The sequence below is a fragment of the Sciurus carolinensis genome, chromosome 4 (assembly GCF_902686445.1).
Source record: "Sciurus carolinensis chromosome 4, mSciCar1.2, whole genome shotgun sequence".
Classification (NCBI taxonomy): domain Eukaryota; kingdom Metazoa; phylum Chordata; class Mammalia; order Rodentia; family Sciuridae; genus Sciurus; species Sciurus carolinensis.
The window spans coordinates 152445699-152464516 of NC_062216.1; the positions used below are offsets into that span (position 1 = coordinate 152445699).

At 41.5% G+C, this 18818-nt stretch overlaps 1 protein-coding gene across 2 annotated transcripts in view; it reads right to left on the minus strand.

The window, feature by feature from the left end:
• Positions 1 to 17926, minus strand: part of Ccdc38 (coiled-coil domain containing 38) — a 27748-nt gene extending 9822 nt beyond the window's left edge. Inside the window, exons 1-9 of one of the 2 annotated variants that reach the window (XM_047551709.1) lie at positions 17905 to 17926; positions 17032 to 17096; positions 13062 to 13225; positions 12878 to 12958; positions 10318 to 10463; positions 8205 to 8297; positions 6074 to 6131; positions 2817 to 2886; positions 1089 to 1240 (exon numbers count right to left, since the gene is read on the minus strand). In XM_047551709.1, coding sequence (XP_047407665.1) covers positions 1089 to 1240; positions 2817 to 2886; positions 6074 to 6131; positions 8205 to 8297; positions 10318 to 10463; positions 12878 to 12958; positions 13062 to 13120 — 659 coding nt within the window. In that variant the 5' untranslated portion in view covers positions 13121 to 13225; positions 17032 to 17096; positions 17905 to 17926. Of the gene's footprint in view, positions 1 to 1088; positions 1241 to 2816; positions 2887 to 6073; positions 6132 to 8204; positions 8298 to 10317; positions 10464 to 12877; positions 12959 to 13061; positions 13226 to 16484; positions 16532 to 17031; positions 17097 to 17904 lie in introns of those variants that run through there. The other variant, XM_047551710.1, reaches the window with a different exon arrangement.
• Between the last annotated feature and the right edge of the window lie 892 nt (positions 17927 to 18818).

Sequence of the window (18818 nt, forward strand, 5' to 3'; positions counted from 1 at the left end):
CTACAAAAGAGGGCAGCAGAGCCCAAACTGTGGTGTGACCTGCTTTCCAAGTGTCTTCAAACCTGAGACCTTCAGCACCACGGGGAGACCGGGAGACGTGGGGAGAGCAACTCCCGGCTCCCCTGGTTCTTAGGATCTTACTTCTGAACGAATGCATTTGTTCTGAAGTTAAATGCAGTGTGACCTATTGTTTAAAAAGATTACCATCTTCAGGCCCAGAAAAGCGTTCCAAGAAGGTTCTGCACATTTTTATAATGGGTAGATAGAAAGATCTATTCTCTCTGACTTGAAACTCTTTATCAAAACTGTAATAATATAAAATTTTAGAGTAGGAAAGAATTTTGTGAGTTATTACAGCTATCTTCCCCTGACATAAATCCCTCTAGATCCATTTGTGTACAACTAATCGAAATGCATTCTGCTGTCATGTATAACTAATTAGAACAAATAAAAAAAAAATAGGGCTCGGTTGTGGCTCAGTGGCAGATTGCTTTCCTAGCACTGGCGAGGAACTGGATTTCGATTCTCAGCACCACATATAAATAAATAAAACAAAGGTGCATTGTCAACTAAAAAAATATTTCAAAAAATAAATAGAAATTCTAAAATAAATAAATAAATAAAATCCCTCTAGAACAAGCCCTGATGTATTGATAATGTACATTATGAAGTGATAGTCTATTAAATCACAGAAAATTATGATGTTGAATCACAGCTGAGGAAAATGTATTGATTAGCATCCAAAGCATGATTTGATTAAGTTTCGAAATGATAGCTGGCCAGATGATAGGGTGAAAACTATACTGTGCAAAAATTAAGGCAGCAGGTACCATTCTAATTGTTTTTGGTGTCTTAAACTATTTTTATTATTAGCTGGGAAAATATTTTGACAAGTGAAAGGAAGTAGGGACAAAATTTTGCTAATGCTAACCTATTCTGTGTAAATACAACCTCTGCTTTTTATGCCCACGATGTGAACTACTATTAACAATCCAGCCTGAATCCAAAGAGACCGCGAGGAAGGGCCAGCATGAAGCCTCTGGTCAGAAATTTTAACAGGATAAATCAACTCGTTTTGAATGACTTACATCTTATCCCGTATAACTTTTTCTCTTTTGTTTACATCTTCAAGATTTTCATCTACATCTTGGGAATATTGGACCAAAGTAAGATTCTGCTCTTCTAGCTCTGTGAGAACTTGAAGTAACTCTTCTGGTTCCTTGAAATAAAGCTCTGGCTCCTAACCAATCAACAACAAACAACAGAATTCACTCACAAATGTGGCCTAACTTCCTTCCCCAGCCCCACCTCTTGAAGGTTCCACCACATCCTGCTGCTCCAAAGGCCAGGGATCAAGTCCTCTGTACAAAGCTGTAGGGGACAGTCAAGATCCAATCGATAGCAACTGTTCTGATTGCGAGGGAGACATGGGTAGAGAACAGTAGGTACCTCATGTATTTCTAAGGGAGAGCTGGATCTCACGAAGAGGATGTTTGGGTATTGAGGGGAGATGAGAGCCGTTAGGGAAAGGGAGAGAGGAAGCCAGTCAAGGAAAAAAAGATGAAGGGATATAGTAGAAGAGGAGGCAAAGGCAAGGCAGGGGAGAAGAAAGAGAAGAGAGCAAATGGAAGGCTAAGTGAAGGCTACTTTCTCCCTACATTGTAATTGTTTTATATTTTCTAAATTTTTAAGAATAAGTATTAATTTAAGCAAACTTTTTTTTTTTTTGCACAAATGACTTGGTCATCTGCATACCCACGTTCATCATTATTTACAACAGCTAAGAGGTGGAAGCAACCTAAATGCCCATGGATGGATGAATAGACAAAGGAAATGTATACACATACAATGGAATATTATTCAGCCAAAAGAGGGAAAACCTGTCCTACACTACATTGTGGATGAATCTTGAGGACATTATGCTAAGTGAAATAGGCCAGTTGCCAAACACTATATGATTCCACTTACATGAGGTATCTAAAGTAGCCAATCTCTCAGAAAGAATGGTGGTTGCCAGGGGTTGGGGGAGAGTAGAAAGGGAGGTGTTCAATGGGTTTGGAGTTTCAGTTCCGCAAGATGAAAAAGTTCTAGAGATTTGCTGCACAATGTGCATACAGCTAACACTTCTGTACTGTGCACTTTAAAGTGGTCAAGATGGTAAATTTTATGTAATGTGTTTTTTTGACACAATTTTTAAAAAGGATGGAGGATTGCAGGTTCAAAGTCAGCTTCAGCCACTTAGTGAGGCCCTAAGCAACTTAGGGAAACCCTGTCTCAAAATAAAAAATAAAAAGGGCTAGGGATGTGGCTCAGGAGTTAAGTGCACCCCTGGGTTCAATCCCCTGTCCTCCCCACCAAAAAAGGATGACAGGTAAGTTGTGTTACATATTACAAAGAATAGTGTTTTTTTGTTTTTAATTCCTTTTGAATTTCTGTGGTTCTATTTTAGGTGAGGTAAGCTCAAATCAATTTTGAAGCAATAAAGAAGTGTTTTGGTGAAGGCCTATTTATTTTGTGGTTCAGCTACCCAGTATAGCTCAAGCTCCAAAAAAACTAAATGATCAAAAAAGAAAGTTTCACAGGAAAGTTGTAGATGATAGATCTCCCCCCAAATTATTACCTTCTGATACACATTTATTTCTCAAAGAGGGTCTGATGACAAAGGTAGACTATATGGCCAATTGAAGTATGGTATCAAAATCATATTTTCTTCCAGAAAATATATGGAATAGAAAATTCTAATTTCTAAAGAAGAAATGGGCATCTATAATGTTTCACAAGACACAACACATAAATAAAGAAACATAATGTGTTACCAGATCAAAGTCAATGTCATCATCTAGAAAAAATTCCAGACTGTCTTCAGAGCTGATACTGTCAGGCCGGCTGCCAAAGAAAAACAAAGAACATGTCTGATTTCTGAGCTATTTTCCGTCAATGACTTTACTTTCATTTCTAAATTGTCTTTGAAACCTAACTGTAACATAGTTCTTTTCAAGAGCCTGTTTGGCCTTTTAGGGAACTGCTTATTGCAAGAATCAGTGGATTCTAGGAGTATGCAAAGAACACTGGACTCAGTCCCAGACAGGCTCACAAATGCAGGCGGGCCACATGGAAGGGCCATACGGTATGGTACCAATTATTTGAGTTGCATCTATGAAGTAACTATTTTTTTTGGTGCTGGGATTGAACCCAGGGCCCTGTGCGTGCAAAGCAAGCACTCTACCAACTGAGCTATATCCACAGCCCTATGAAGTAACTTTTAAAAAAGAAACACATGACCACCTACCCACATTGCCAGATCTAGTCTGTCCATATCAAATAGGATCAACGTAGGATTTAGAAATATAATTTTGAAACGCGTGTTCTGGTACTCAAAACAAAACTTGTATCACAGTGTTTTGAATAGCCCAAAGACAACTGTCTTTTTAAGAGCAGATTTTTTTAAAAAATTAGAGCTCTATAGTTATACATAGTAGTGGGTTCCTCCCAACAAGCTCATACATGCATGGAATTCAATTTCAACTCATGATTCCCCTCTCATCACCTCTCCTGTCCTCTCTCCTCTCCTCTGTCCTTCTTCCTCTACTAAATTTCCTTTGGCGATCTATTTATTTATATTTGGTTCTTTTTACTTATGCCTAAAGGCGAAATTCCCTATAGTATATTTATAGATGCACATAACATGATTTTTAAAGAATTCATTCTGTATTGTCTTCCCTTACCCATCCCTTCACTCTGCTTTAAGAGCAGATTTTACTTTTTAAAATATTTTCTGACCACCAGGTGTGGTGGCACATGCCTGTAATCCCAGGGACTTGGAAGGCTGAGGCAGGAGGATCACAAGTTCGAGTCCAGCCTCAGCAACTTAGTAAAGTCCTAAGCAAATTAGTGAGACCCTGTCTCAAAATAAAAAATAAGTGGTATATATACACAATGAAATATTACTCAGCCACAAGAAAGAATGAAATCATGGATTTGCTAGTAAATGGTTGGAACTGGGGACTGTCATGCTAAGTGGAACAAGCCAATTCCCAAAAAACAAAGGCCAAATGGTCTCTGATATGCAGATGCTGACTCTCAATAAGTCAGGGGAGGGAGGAGTGGAGGTTCACCAGATTGGATGGGGAGAAGGAAGTGGGAGAAGGGGGGGATGGGAATGGGAAAGACAGTAGAATGAATGGGACATAACTTTCCTATGTTCATATGTGAATACATGATCAGTCTAACTCCACATCAAGTACAAGCACAAGAATGGGAAGTTATACTCCATGAATGTATGACATGTCAAAATACATTCTACTGTCATGTAGCACTAAAAAGAACAAATAAAAATTTTTTTAAAAAATAAAAAGGACTGGGGATGTGACTCAGTAGTTAAGCACCCCTGGGTTCTATCCCCAGTAACTCCCCGCCAAAATATATATATCCCTTTTGATCAGGGTGAGGATTACTGGTTGGGGGGATGGGCAGCAAGGAACATCCTTAAAAAATAATTATGTGACTTGGAAAGGGGAAAAATCCTTTAAGAAAAATAAATTGAAAAATAACAGGAATAGTAAAACGGCAGGGACTGTGGAGAGGATCAGTTGGCTGTGGTCTAGGTAGCTAACTAGGTAGTTAACATCTGACAGCAGCTGGGGTGGTGGGAAAGTGAGTAGGGCACGTGTAGGAATGAAATCGTTGGAACCAAGAACAGAAAGAGCCACTGGGGCCAACAGAGGAGACAGATGACTTGACATCTGTAGTCTAGAAAAAAGGAGGCAGCACACACAGAGAGAAAACGGGTTAAGGATGGGATAAGAAAGAGGTTACTGATTTGCTTGGCTCACGCTGAGTCTGAGGGGACAAAATGCCCACTGGAGCTGTCCTTTGAGCCTCAAAGGCGTGAGGAAGCAGAGGAAGGTCCACTGTAGTAAGATGACTATTTGAGAAACGTCCTCTGCAAAACCATCTCATAGACTGTCCACCCCTCCTTTCTTCTGGGTTCAGAAACACCACTTTCTAATCAATCTCTTCTCGCTTCTCAGAAACTGGTGACCTTCGGGGTTCTTCTCCTACATAAACAAAGTCTGTTGCTCCTCAGCTGTCTTCCCCTCTCGGTGAACCCCATTCTCTGTCATGGATCCAGCTGTTGCTAAAGCTCCCTCATCTCAGTCTCTTTTTCTTGAGCTCTAGCCTTCCACGTCTGTCCTCCAATTGGACATCAATATCCGCCTGGCTGTCCCGAAAGGAACTAAATCAACACATCCAAAAATCACAGTCCTCCCCTCTCTCTTCAGGCCCGCTCTTCCCGTGCTCCCAATGTCCATACTTCCTCAATCTTTACTCCTTTCAGCGTCCTGTCGACACTTCCTGAAGGCTGTCACAGCCTTTCCTTCTTCATTCCCATTGCCACTGTCTGGCTTAGAGTGTTCGTCTTCTCTTACCCGAATCGTGGCAACAGGCTTCCAACTGGCCTGCCACCTCTATTTCATTCTCCACAATACCACCACATCCACCTCTCTAAAATGCAAATCAGGTTGGATCTGTGCCACACTCTTGCTTTAAACTCTCGGTGGCTCCTGGCCCTTGGGATAAAGGCAGACTCCTTAGGATGGAATACCCACTGCTCATGGTGTGATACCCATCTATCCCTCGACCCTCTGCCTTTCACCCCAGGGCTCAGGCGTTCTGTCACCTGGGCCAGAAAGTCCTCCCCTCCCCCAACGTGTCTCCATCGACTCCTCCTCCTTGTGCCCACTCAGCTTAGCTGCCACCAGTTCTGGAGGGCCCTCGCTGCCCCTGCCCCTCCCCTCTCCTCGGCTCCAGCCTCCCTTGCCAGGCCTGTGGCACTGTGCCTCCCCTTCCAGTGACACTGTCGCATGCACTGTGAGTGACAACCAAGCTCTTGTCTGTCCTCCTCCTTCGGGGGTAACTCTTCGAGGGCAGAGATTGTCTTTTATTTATCGCTGGGGCCCCAGGTCACTCGATAAATACTTCATACATGGTCTCCATGTTGGGGGAAGATTAAAAAGTTATTTTCAAGAACAATTCACAGTTTCCAAGAGAGTTAATCAAGTATGTACTGTACTTTGTCAAGGATGATTTCCTAGGCTCGGGGTTGAGGGTGGGCTTCTTGCGGGACTTTCCTGTTCCGAATGGTCAGATGAAGTCCATGCCATTGGTGATGGTGGAGGGAAAAGAAATAGCATGTAATTAGAAATGAGTTTGGTGGAAGGTATTCATTTTCTGCACAGATATGCCCATTACTTCTTATTTTTAAACATGATTTTACTATCAGAAAGATAATCATATAGAAAATGGAGCTCTTTTATTCTATTGAAGTTGGGCTCCAAGCCTAATTATTCAATCAAAGGCACAGTGGCCGGATGGAGGGGGAGTGAATTGTCAGAAGTAGGCTATGACAACTGAAAGCCACAGACGGGGGTGGAAATTATAAAATATTCACCATGCTTCTGTTTTTACCTAAAACATATATATATGTGAAAGTAAAAATGGTGTGTGCTTCACACTATCTTGTGGAGGGATCCCCCCAAGCCACAGACAAGGCCCCTGGGCACTTGTTTCCCTACACCTGTGCACACTTGTTCCCACACATGAAGGTTTGGGCCCAAGCCTGGTCTCAAAGTAAGAAGTGGCCATAAAGGGTCTTGAGTCTCTTCATTCACTAGCCCCAGATCTCCCTGCCCTTCATCCCTCTTCCTGCTGTTCTGCCTTGAAGCCGAGAAGGGCCTCACTTTTCCCACCTTCTACCTGGAAAGCTCCTCCTATTCATTTTTTGAAGCTCAGCTCAAATCTAACCTTCCCTAAAAAGACTTCTTAATGTCTTTAGAAGATGTCACATGTTGAGTTTTTGCCCCAGAGCCTTCACCGCTATCTGTACTATGTCACCTGCCCCACTGTATCGTGTGCTTCTGGATGCATAACTATGTTGCATCCACCTTCTTGTCAGGTATTGAAAAGTTCTTGACACACACTGTATGCCTCCATAGTGAGCGAAGGGAAGGTGTCGGGGGAGTGGAAGAAGGACCCCACCACCATTACAAATCACTGCCTTAGCTTTCAGGTGATGCTGGACACGTGTTACTCAAAATATCGCTAAGTGGTGTTATTTAAACTTAGCAACCTCTATAGTCCAGATTTCAAAGGGAAGAGAACTTCGATGCCACCACTTACTCCTTCTACCCCCGCATCCCAACGCCTTACTCCAGATTCCCCAACAGGCAAAGTAACATGTCCTAAATAGGATAAGTCCAAACTGGCCTCATGAGCCAAAAGAATTGCCTTTTCCAATCAGCTGACCGAATGTACAGGCATCCTGCTCAAATGACCCTCCAGGGTCATTTCTGGGCAGGTAAATTGACTTTACTGGATCACTAAATACACCTGCTGGTTGGTACCAGGATAAAGGAGAAAAGGAGTCACCAGAGTCAGCCAGTACTGGGGGATCACACACGCAAAAGTCTATGGGATGGGGCAGGTACAGGAGGGACGGGGGTCTGGTAGGGACTAAGCCCACCAGAGAGGGAGAACCCCTTTCATGGAGAAGTTCCCACCTTGACCCGAGACTTCATGTCTTCTGGTTTTCAAGAGAATATAGAAATCCAGATGTTTTCATTGTATCTGCTAATTTTCAAGTGTTGGCTGCCAAGATAAATAATCTTAAAACCTTGGAGTCAAATCTCTGGCTTGCAGCTATGGTGGAGCAAGAAGAAAGGAAAGCCAATTCCCCAGAAGGGGCCTGAAAGAGTTCTGGGAATTGACTATGACATGGTGGCGCTGCTCTATTTTTCCCCCAAGTGATTTGTGGTTCCCCAAATCACTGGCCAACCACAGTCACTTGGTTGCAACTGGCTTGGTTTCCTGAGCCCTAAACCAGAGGAATGAGGGAGCCTGCCCTACCTCTCGTGAGGGTCACACAGGGGACGAACTGAAACCGGCAAACTACAAACCAAGGACAACTCCTTGTGCAGAGAGCTGGTAGACGCTTCCCAGCACACCCCTGGAAGCTGCTCTGCGCTGTTCACGCGCACCTCTCTGAGTTTTGTGATAACCTTGGAGAGGACAGAACTCCTGGCTCCCCAGGATAAGGATGATGGGGACAACCTCTATTTTCCAGTGAGCTCTTGAGTCCTCCACTTGGATGGGGACATGTTCTCTGGTTTACTTAGGGGAGTGAAGTTGCACATCTTGACTTTTACCTTGGCTCCCTCTTGCCGTAGAATAGTCGTCTGAAGCTAATGTCTCTACCACATCGATGCTGTCCTCTCTTTTATTTGAACCCAGCGAGGCATCTAGAAATAGAAAATAAAGAGGAGAGAGAGAAAGAAGGGGAGAAACATTTCTGAGAACAAGAGCTTTGTCTCAGTGAGAAGGTACAGTTATTGTAAAAACGTCTAGGGACAGAAATAAAAGATGGTGACAAGGTAACCAGTAAAGATACTGAGCAAATGGTCAGGGATGGTCTCTGCAGTAGGCAGAGGGATGAGAACAGAGTTTTGGGGCACTAGGAGGTCACCATTTCCAGGGTCGGTCTATAAATCCTGAAATCCCAGGGTTAGCTATCGACACCTCTGGACAGAGGCCCACTGGGCTCTGAACAGCCTCTATTTAGATGACTAGTCTGAGAGGTTAAATCTTAAGCTGTTGAATGCAAGTAATTCTCCATTTTCTTTTTTGATTGTTGTCTGTCTTGGTCAAAACTTTAACCACGTGTCATCACCTGGCTCAGCGCCTCCCAAACTGTCTCACTAACTCACACTTGGCACAGTCAGAGACGCGTGAACAGCGCAGAGCAGCTTCCAGGGGTGTGCTGGGAAGCGTCTACCAGCTCTCTGCACAAGGAGTTGTCCCTGGTTTGTAGTTTGCCGGTTTCAGTTCTCTGCTGGGCTCCACCTGCGCCTCTCCTGTCTCCTTGTGTGGTCACCTGGATGGCCTCTCCCAGGGAGCACTCTGCTTGCGGCTTGATAGCCAGTGTCTAAAGACTCTTGTCTCTTAACGTTTATCCAGTTCCTGAAATCTTTTTGCAGGCAGGAAGGGAAGTCTGTCCTGCTTACTCTAATGTTACTGGAAGTGCAAGTCTTCCGTTTTGATTAGTGGTTCCCTCTTGATCACTTATTAAATCCCTCTATGTTATGGGTCTGTTTCTGGTCCCATTGAAGCCGATCTCCTAATGCCAATAGCATGTATTCTAATCACTGACTCTGTGGCTCTGTTTTAAAGGATTAGTAAACTCCCATTATTTTTTTCCCCCCACTGTGTACTGGGGATTGACCCCAGGGGCACTTTACTACTGAACTACATCCCAGCCCTTTTTATTTTGAAACAGGGACTTGCTAAGTTGCCCAGGTTAGACCTGAACTTGCAATCCTCCTGCCTCAGCCTCCCGACTCACTGGGATTACAGACATGACCCACCACTCCTGGCTCCCTTATCCTCTTAATTCAAAGCTGTTTTTTTTTTTCCCTAGATTAACCTCAGAGTTATTGTGTAAAGTTCTCCCCACCCCCAAATCCAACTCCTTGGGTTAAATCTGTGGTAACATTTTAATTACAATTCCATGAAAGGTATACATTCATTTCAGAAAAATCAGTAATTTTAGAATATCAGTCTTCCTGTCCAAAAATATGACATATTTTCATATTTATCAAATCTCCAGGTTGCACACATTATAGTTGTATGTGTTTTCTTGGATTTAATTTTCTTGTATAGTTTCTAATCATTTAAGTCTATTTAGATTAATGTGTATAATTGACTTTGTATTCACTTTATAGAATTCTTCAGTAATAAATAGTCTGAATTTTTTAGGGAGGGTTTCTAAGGTTTCATATCATCTGCAAATGATAAATATTTTCTCTTTTTCCATGTATTTATTTTTATTGCTTTATATCTAAAATTAACCCGAGTTTCCAAATTAACAATAAATAGTAACAAAGATAATGGGACTCCTTGTCCAGATTTTGTTTCTAAAATCCCAATTATTTAAACAAACAACAAACATTGAAGCAGAGTATTTTAGAATCAAGAATATTGACTTAATTAAAATTAAGAACATGTGATGGGCACAATGGCTCATGCCCATCTCAGTGGCTTGGGAGGCTGAGGCAAGAGGATCTCCAGTTCAAAATCAGCCTCAACAACTTAGTGAGACCCTCAGCAATTCAGCCAGACCCTGTCTCTAAATAAAATACAAAAATGGCTGGGAATGTGACTCAGTTGTTAAGTACCTCCGGTTCAATCCCTGGCACTAAACAACAAAAACAACAACCACAACAAAACCCCAAAAACAAACAAACAAAAAAACATGTAACTTACTTCTTAATATTTTTGGAATGATGGCATTATTTTTTGATGAGCTTTTTAGTGCTTGCTGGATTTGCCACTGTTTTGGAGACAATTTCAGTAGAAAAAATCCATATTTCATGTACTCTCTAAGGAGGAATTCTGTTTTTGCTATTTCACTACTCAAAAGAAACAAAGATATGGTTACATGTATCTGTGTAAAAGCATATACATTAAAAATATTTCACAAAATTCATTATCTTGATTATGTAGCTAATAATGTACTTGTCAAAAACTGTACATATAGCCATAAAAATATAGGCTTCAATAAGATATGAGAAGAAAGAAACCTGTGGGAATGTCATCTGAATCGAACTTGACCAGTGATTCTCACTAAGCTGATGACAATCTTTCTCTGCTTATTTCTGGGAGAAACACATTATGCTTTAGACAGATTAAAAAAAAAAAAAAGGCACTTACGTAAGGGGAAGAAAGGATACTCACACTTTAAGAGGCAATTCGCAGGATGCACTACAGACAAAATTTCATCCTCCACTAAGTACTGAAGGCTAGGTATTATTATCACCAACTTTTGGAAGGTGGAATGGATGACTTTGCAAGTCACCTTGTGCTCACCAGAGCAAGTGCTCAAACCTGGGTCCCTCTGACTCCAATGCCCAAGATCTTGCCAACAATACCTAGAGACCTGGACAAAAGCTCCAGCTTCACATTGCTTTATCACAGTCATGCCACAAAAGGGACAAGGAGACAATACGTAAAACAAGGAAGGACGGCCAGGGTGAAAAGGAGATGATCTTTCTGAGCCTTCCTTATTCAGACCCCCATAGGCACGCTACTGATACTGCATCTTATCAATATCCTCGGCTTCTATTCTTTATCTGTCAGAGACATCCTTCAGCCCTGCTGTGAGAGGGTTTTGGAGGATGGGCAAATGGCTAGCTCGTGTTTCAATAGCTGGAAGATGATGGGATCCCTTTACTCTACCACAGCTTAACCTTTTGGATAGAAATCCTCCTGGATGTGCCACAAGGAACAGTGTGAAAGTTGGCTGACATTACATGGCTTCCTTGCAAAGGCTTCCTTTTCCCTTGGTAAATATGTCCCCAGCCCAACCTCCTGGAAGACCTCCTCAGGCCATCTTGCCCACAAACAGGAAGAGGGCCTGATCCCTGGCTCAGTCCTAAGCTTACTTCCATTATCTTTTGCACCTTTCTAGAACGAGGAAGCTATAAGAAAGTGCTTTGGCAGGTCTGTTTGGAGAGTGTCATTAGGTGGTCACTGTGTAGGAATGCAGTGCTTTATACAAACAAAGGCTGTGACTCTCATTCCACAAATATCCTTTAAATAGGTAGACTATTCTAATTACACTGCAGGGTGAAGGAGGGAAGGGAATTCTCCATTTTGGAGTAAATTCAACTAAAATAGAAGAGGCTGCTGTAACCAGAATGAATTTGAAACATATTTTGTTAGTGTACTTGGTTTCAAAGAAGCTACCATCCAGTTCATTGGAGGCATTTTAGACAAGTTATTTCCCTCCTTCCAAAAATATCTAGGATGTTACAAGTCTAGAATGAGGTCCCAGAGAAAGAGGAACATCCAGTTTTCAAAAAGAAAAAAGACAAAGTTCAGTGTTACCTGATACCCAAACTATAGTGTCTCCTCGATCATGAAATTAGTGTCCCAGGATGGTGACAGAAATTTTTTAGATGTTTCAAATTTAGTTCAAGCAAGTTTCCTCAACTATACAAGGAAACATACAGGTTCAAAAAGAGTGGTGGACAGGTAATCCCAGCGGCTCAGGAGGTTGAGGCAGGAGGATCACAAGTTCAAAGACAGCCTTAGTAACTTAGTGAGGCCCTGAGCAGCTTAGCAAGACTCTGTCTCAAAATAAAAAATAAAAATAAAACAGGCTGGGGATGTGGTTCACTGGTTAAGCATCCCTGGGTTCAATCCCTGATAGCAAAAAAAAAAAAAACAAAAAACCAAAAAAAAAAAACAGTATGTATAATATGCCAAAATACAGTATACTACTATCATGTATAACTAAAAGGAAAAAATTTGTTTAAAAAGTGGACTGTGCAGTAATATTAATTATTCTCAACTCCTGCTCCTCTAGTTTTTCTCATTATAGATCTTGACTTTTAATAGCAATGCTAGATTCTACTAAGTATAAGTACAAATATAAAAATCACTATCAATTATAATTGTAGGGCAATTGTAAAATGAGTTCTAATTTTGGAGGTATTAAAAAGTAGGGAAATATGTCTTAAGATGCAGAAAAGAAAGGGCACTTAGAAGATAATTTATTGTTTACTTCTAACATTGATTTGCTTCTTTTCAACTAATTTCTTTATTTCTGTGTCTACAAGTTAGAGAACCTTTTCAGAGAGTGGCCAAGTACTGATGCCCAGGCAGATTTAGTCCTTCATTGACAGCTTACTGATTTTAAATCTGTTCACACTTATAAAATCACCAGTGGATAGGGATTGCTCCCACTTAGGTCTAGCCAGGCATGAGCAGTTTCCAGTGGGAGGTGAGAATTTGAAAATGAGAAGATGGCGCCTGTCCTCACCTCTTCACGGCCTGTACCTCAGTGCTGGCTTTCTTTAGCTCTGCTGTCATTTGGAGTTTGTTTAGTGTTTCTTGTGCTGCACTGAAAAGTAACAGAGATGCGTCAGTTTGTTTTGGGTTGTGTTGTCTTCTGAGAAATAATGTCAAAGTGGGGACCAGGATTTGGCCAGAGTGAAGACACTAACATTTTGAGAGCATCTACAGATCTCTGATCGTTTTCTCGAAGGAACTCCTCAAAGGCCATTGCATCATCTTCGAGCTTTTTTTCTGCCTTTCTAAGTTGTCTTTCCTTTGTTGCTATGTGTTTTTCAAACTTTTTAATTGTGCTTCTTTTGGTCGACAGACAATACTAGGAATATTGAAAATGAAAATCCGTCAAGAACATTAGCACACATTTCAAATACATTTCGACAGTCTCATAACACAGGGAGGGAAATAAGTTATACAGTAAGTGATTGTTTGCATTAGAAATAATAGCGTGCCCAAATCTTGGGGTAACAGCTTTTATTTCATGAAGGAATGTTACTTTGAGGGATTGGCACAAGGGAGAGGAATTCCTCTCATTTACTTTTATGAAAAGACTCTGCTGTACCAAAATAGCTGTGCCCCACAATAAAACATAGCTGCTGCCTATGTCTCCAAAGAGGAGGGCCGTCCTATTACCCTCCCATTCTTTCTGGAGATCAGGCAACTGGCCTGTCTAAAGCCACAAAGGCTACCAGCTTCTCTTCCAGTAGGAAAGACGGTGGGAGGTAGCACTGTCAACTCCACCGTACCAGGCAAGTATTTCTCCATGTCCTTTAACCGGACCCAAAGGGGCCTGCTTGGATCCCCAAGGACAATTTGATATCTACCTATTTTTTTGGTACAGAATATAAGAATATGCTTGGGTTTCTGATGCCGCACATGAAAAAAAAATGGATTATAAAACAAAGCCACATATGTGATAATATGCAAGAACTTAAAATATTGAAGTGAGTTAATTTGCCAGACACAATGGCACATGCCTGTAATCCCAGCAGCTTCAGAGGCTGAGGCAGGAGGATCACCGAGTTCAAAGCCAGCCTCAGCAACTTAGCAAGGCACTATCTCTAATAAAATATTTTAAAAGGGCTGAGGATGTGGCTCAGTGGTTGAGCACCCCTGGGTTCAATCCCTAGTACCAAAAGAAAAAAAAAAAAGAAGAAGAAGAAGAAGAAATGAGTTAATTTTAGGAAATTACAACCAATAATAAGACTCTCCAAGTTTATAACGAAAAGATTTCATCCATTAATTTACTCATCAAGGATTTATAGAGTGCCTACTGTGTGCCAGTACTGTTTTAAGCACATCGAGTGGTGAACAAAATAAGCATAATCGCTTCTATGGAGCATCCATTGTGACAGAGGAAGAGTTGATAAAAGGAGAAACGAGTGCCAGAGGACAAGAGGTGAAGAGGGGAAATCTGTGGCGAAATGGTCCCTCTGAAAGGAGGAGCCCCCAGTGGAGCGGCCTTGAGCAAGGTGTGTCTCAGGAGCAGCAAGGAGCCACTGTGGCTGGAGGAGCGAGGAGGGAGGGAGGGAGGAGCAAGTCGAGAGCCAGGAACCCATGGGGCGCGCCAGGGCTTCGGTCGATGAGGGGCATGATCTTCCTACTGTGGAGAAGAGGCTCTAGGGAACAAAAGTAGGAGGAGGCCACGGATCAGAAGCCACCACAACCATGCGGACGTGGCAATGGCTGGGACAACAGTGGTACCAGCAGAGTCTGGCGGTGGATCTCTCTCGAACACATCTATTGGAGGTGGACTCTGACAAGAGCCAAGGAGAATGCCAGGGTTTTGGCCTAAGCACCTGGAAAAGTGGAACGGATGTCTCCTGAGTACAGAATAGATGAGGTTGTGAGGGCGGGGAAGAGGATAGCAGGAGCGAAGTTTTAGGTGCAAAAAGCCCATGGAAAGTTCAATTTCTTTAAGGGACATAAAAGAATTCAGCTAATTTGTGTCTTAGTCAACTTTTTTACTGCTGTGACTAAAAGAACCAGAACGATTGTAGAGGAGGACAGGCTTATGTGAGGGTTCACAGTTTCAGAGGTCTTAGCCTGTAGGAGGCTGGCTCTGTTCCTCAGAGCTGCAGGTGAAGCAGGACACCACGGAGGAGGAGTGTGGTGGAGAGAAGCAGCTCACATGGTGATCAGCAAGCAGAGAGAGACTCCACTGTGGGATATAAATATGTACCCCGAAGCCACGCCCCAATTCCCACCTCTTCACCTCATCCCACCCTATCAGTCCCTATCCGGGGATTAATTCACCGATTGGGTTAAGACTCTTAGAAGCCGATCATTTCTCCTCTGAACCTTCTTGCATTGTCCCACACGTGAGCTTCTGGGGGCGACCTCACATCCAAACCATAACAATCTGTTTCCTGTTGAGTAAGCTTTGGTAGTTCACATCTTTTAAGGAATTTGTCTATTTCATCTATGTTCTCAAATTTATTGCCATCAAGTTGTCCATATCTTGGGGTAACAGCTTTTCATAAAAGTAAGTTCATGATACGTTAACATTTACAGTTTTTAGAGGGGTACTTCAGGTCCCAACTCTGCCACAAACAAAAGAATGAAGAAAAGATGGAAGAAACAAAGAAGGAAAGATGCCATGAAGCCAATCCATTTTTCGAAAATTATTATAAGTGACTCAGAGGTAGTCAAACTGCAAAATTGAAGGGCATACCCAAGACTGCCCTCACTTCTGACACCAATTGCAAGTTCAAGGAGTTCCTCAAAACACCCTCAGTTTGGGTAATTTTGCAGAAGGATTCATAAAACTCATAGGCACAGTTTAATACAAGGAAAGAATACAGATTAAAATCAGCTACAGAAAGAGACACATCAGGTAGGGTGTGGGGGGTTCTAATTGCAAAGCTTCCAGGATTCCCTGTCCCTGGAATCAGGATGCGTTACCCTCCCTGCATCTACACATCCATAGCACACAGAGTGTCGCTGGCTAGGGAAGCTCCACTGAGTTTCAGTGTCCAGAGTTTTCACTGCGGCTTCATTAGGTGGACGTGATTCACTGATAGACCATGTGGTTGATCAGCCTTCAGTCCCCAGTCCTGTCCCAAAGCCCCCGCTTTAAGTCACATTGTTGGTTTTTCTGTCAGTCACGTTAAGACTGTCAGATGTGACCAGCTTCACCTTAAAGAAAGACATCCTTATTTATAATCGCTGGAAGTCAAGAGCAAAGCCAGACTTTCTTTGGACAAAGTCATTTTTTAAAAAAACTACATACAAGTCTTTTTGATAAAGGGATTCCACTAAGTCACTTTGGGACTCACCAAACTGGTTGTGAGGAAAGGAGGAGATAGTAAAGAAATGGAATGAGGCACATTTAATACAAACGACCTATAATTCTGGCAAATCTATCAACTGCCCTCGATGTCAAGTTATGTCAGTATTATTTTATGATAAAGGTCCAAATCACACCCAGAAAATAATAATTAACAAACAAAGGCATCAGGTTTATATTTATAACTTCAAGTGAAATCTTTCACGTTGACTGCAGTTGGCAGTCAAGTGGTTTATGTTCTAAAATGTGTGATGGGAAGTTATGAAAAGTCAAGTACGAGTTCACTTACTCATTCACATCAAAGACCCTAATAAAGGCAGATGATCTTCCTCCAGAGCATTAGATACTTGACAGCTGAAGAGTAAACTACATTCAATTAATTTCTTTTGTAATTATTCTCCCATTGTTAAATGTTTGGTGTCTCTGCTTCATTTGTGGTAAATGAATACGGACAGGACAATATTAAATAACCATGTTTTCATTTATATAGCCTGCTAGCTAAAGGTTTTTGATGGTAGGATAAAGCCTCTGTTATTTTTATAAGACATTCTCCCATGGGGATCTGGCATGTCCTTCTGGCACAAGTGGGTATAGTCAAAGCTGTAAGGATTCCAGACTTCTTTGAAGGCCAAGTCTTTGTTTTCTTCACTGTTTGGCACACAGAAGGCACTCAACAAACATTTTTCAAATGAATGAATATAGAAATGAACTGATCTGTTCAGTCAATGATTTGTGACAAGTAATGGAAAAATACAGGTATTTAAGGTAAATATTTAGCAATGCTATGCAGGAAGTCTTCTATTTGGCTCCAGGGAGAAAGAAATTATTTTTACTACCTCAAGTAGAAACCTGTCTCTCTGGTCATTAATAAATTCATGAAGAGTCCTTTTTGCATCTGGTCCTGTAAAGAAAATTGAAATAGACTTGGATTTAGTACATTATCTTTCAAAGATGTTATATGGAATGAAAGTGTAAGTTATGACATATAGTATGTGGGTATTGTTTTTAAAACACTGTAACTTCCAAAAAACTTTTCCTAACCAAAAATGAAAATTAGTAATAGTAGCTACCATTTATTTTATTCCCACTTATGGTCTGGGAACTTTATTAAACACTTTAAATATAACATTTAATCCTAACAACAACCTGAGTCAGCTATTTATTGCTATCTCATCCTGTGTCCTGAAGCTTAGAGATGTCAAAAGCCTGGTCCCAGATCGCAAAGTTAACAAGCAGTAGAGAGAGGGGACATGTCTCCCAGTTTAGGTCTCCCAAACCTGGGTTGCACAAAATAAGACTCAATTGGTTTAAATCTTATGGGTAGACATTCTAGGCATACAGAGTCCTCGGGTAAAATGTTTTTGGGGACCCCAAACCAAATTTATAGTAGGATAATTTTACCATCATCAAATTAAACAAAAAATACCAAAAAATTTCCCTTCAAGTTTTCTTCATTTTGGAAATTTATACATACACTGTATTTCAATGTTTGTTTCATGAAAAACCAATTAAACATTGGTTTTTCATGAAAAACCAATGACACAGAATAAAGTCTCTCAATACAATGTAAGTAGAAGTGGAAATAAAATAATATTTCTTGAGTAACCACTGAGCCTGTGCAGCATCAGGAGGCCTAATCTCTTCCTGGGGTCCTGGAGTCCCACGGAGCCTTCTCTAACTCGCTGGGGGAACGTGTGTAAAGTACTCACCCTATCTGCACCTCAGTTTCTTCATCTGTCCAATGAGGATACTAATATGGTAGACTGTATTACTCAGATATCAGCTGCTTCTCTGGGAGGGGATTATCCCCCGCCCACTTGATGTCAGGTTGGTCACTGACTCAATTAGGCCAGGGAGTGGGCATGGACATGCTCTATGTTGCTTCCAAGCAGAAGCTTCAGGAACCACCACCCATTTCTCTCCTTCTCCCTTTGCTGTAACCCCAGCAACATCCTAGACAGGGATTGTTCCTACAGCAGAAGAACCAGGAAAAAAATACCAAACTTGAAAAGTGAATTAAATCTCTGGGACTGGAAGCCACTGAAATTTAGAAGTGACTAATTAACAAAGCATAACTTAGCCTATGTAGGAATTTGACTATTTCATAATGGTGTTGGGAGAAGAAAATGAAGCAATAGATCATAAAACAGATAGCAATTTCCCAACAATTGTTAGCTGCTATTAAAAATAATGCACTTGGAATGAGGAATCATTTAACTTTTCAAGGTCAATACTGATGGCAATGATGATTATTTCAGTCATTAATAAGCATTGGTTGGGTGGTAACAAACAACAAACTCTGGAGCCACCCACACAGGTCTTGGTTTGAATTCTGCATTCACTTGGAGATTTCAGGTGACTCAACCTTACTGAACTATTTCATCCGATGCAAGGAGGAGGTCAAAGTATCTAACAGCATTTTGTGGAGGATTAAATAAATGCATATCAAAGTCATCAGTGCTTAGTGCACAGTTATCTTCTCAATACTTTTTTCTTTTTATTTTACATAATGGAGATCACCAACATTCATAAAAGTTGAGATGTCTAATGCACCCCCTTGGACCTATCAGCTACCTCAACATTGTCAACCATTTGCCCATCTCATCTGTCATCCCCTCCTCAA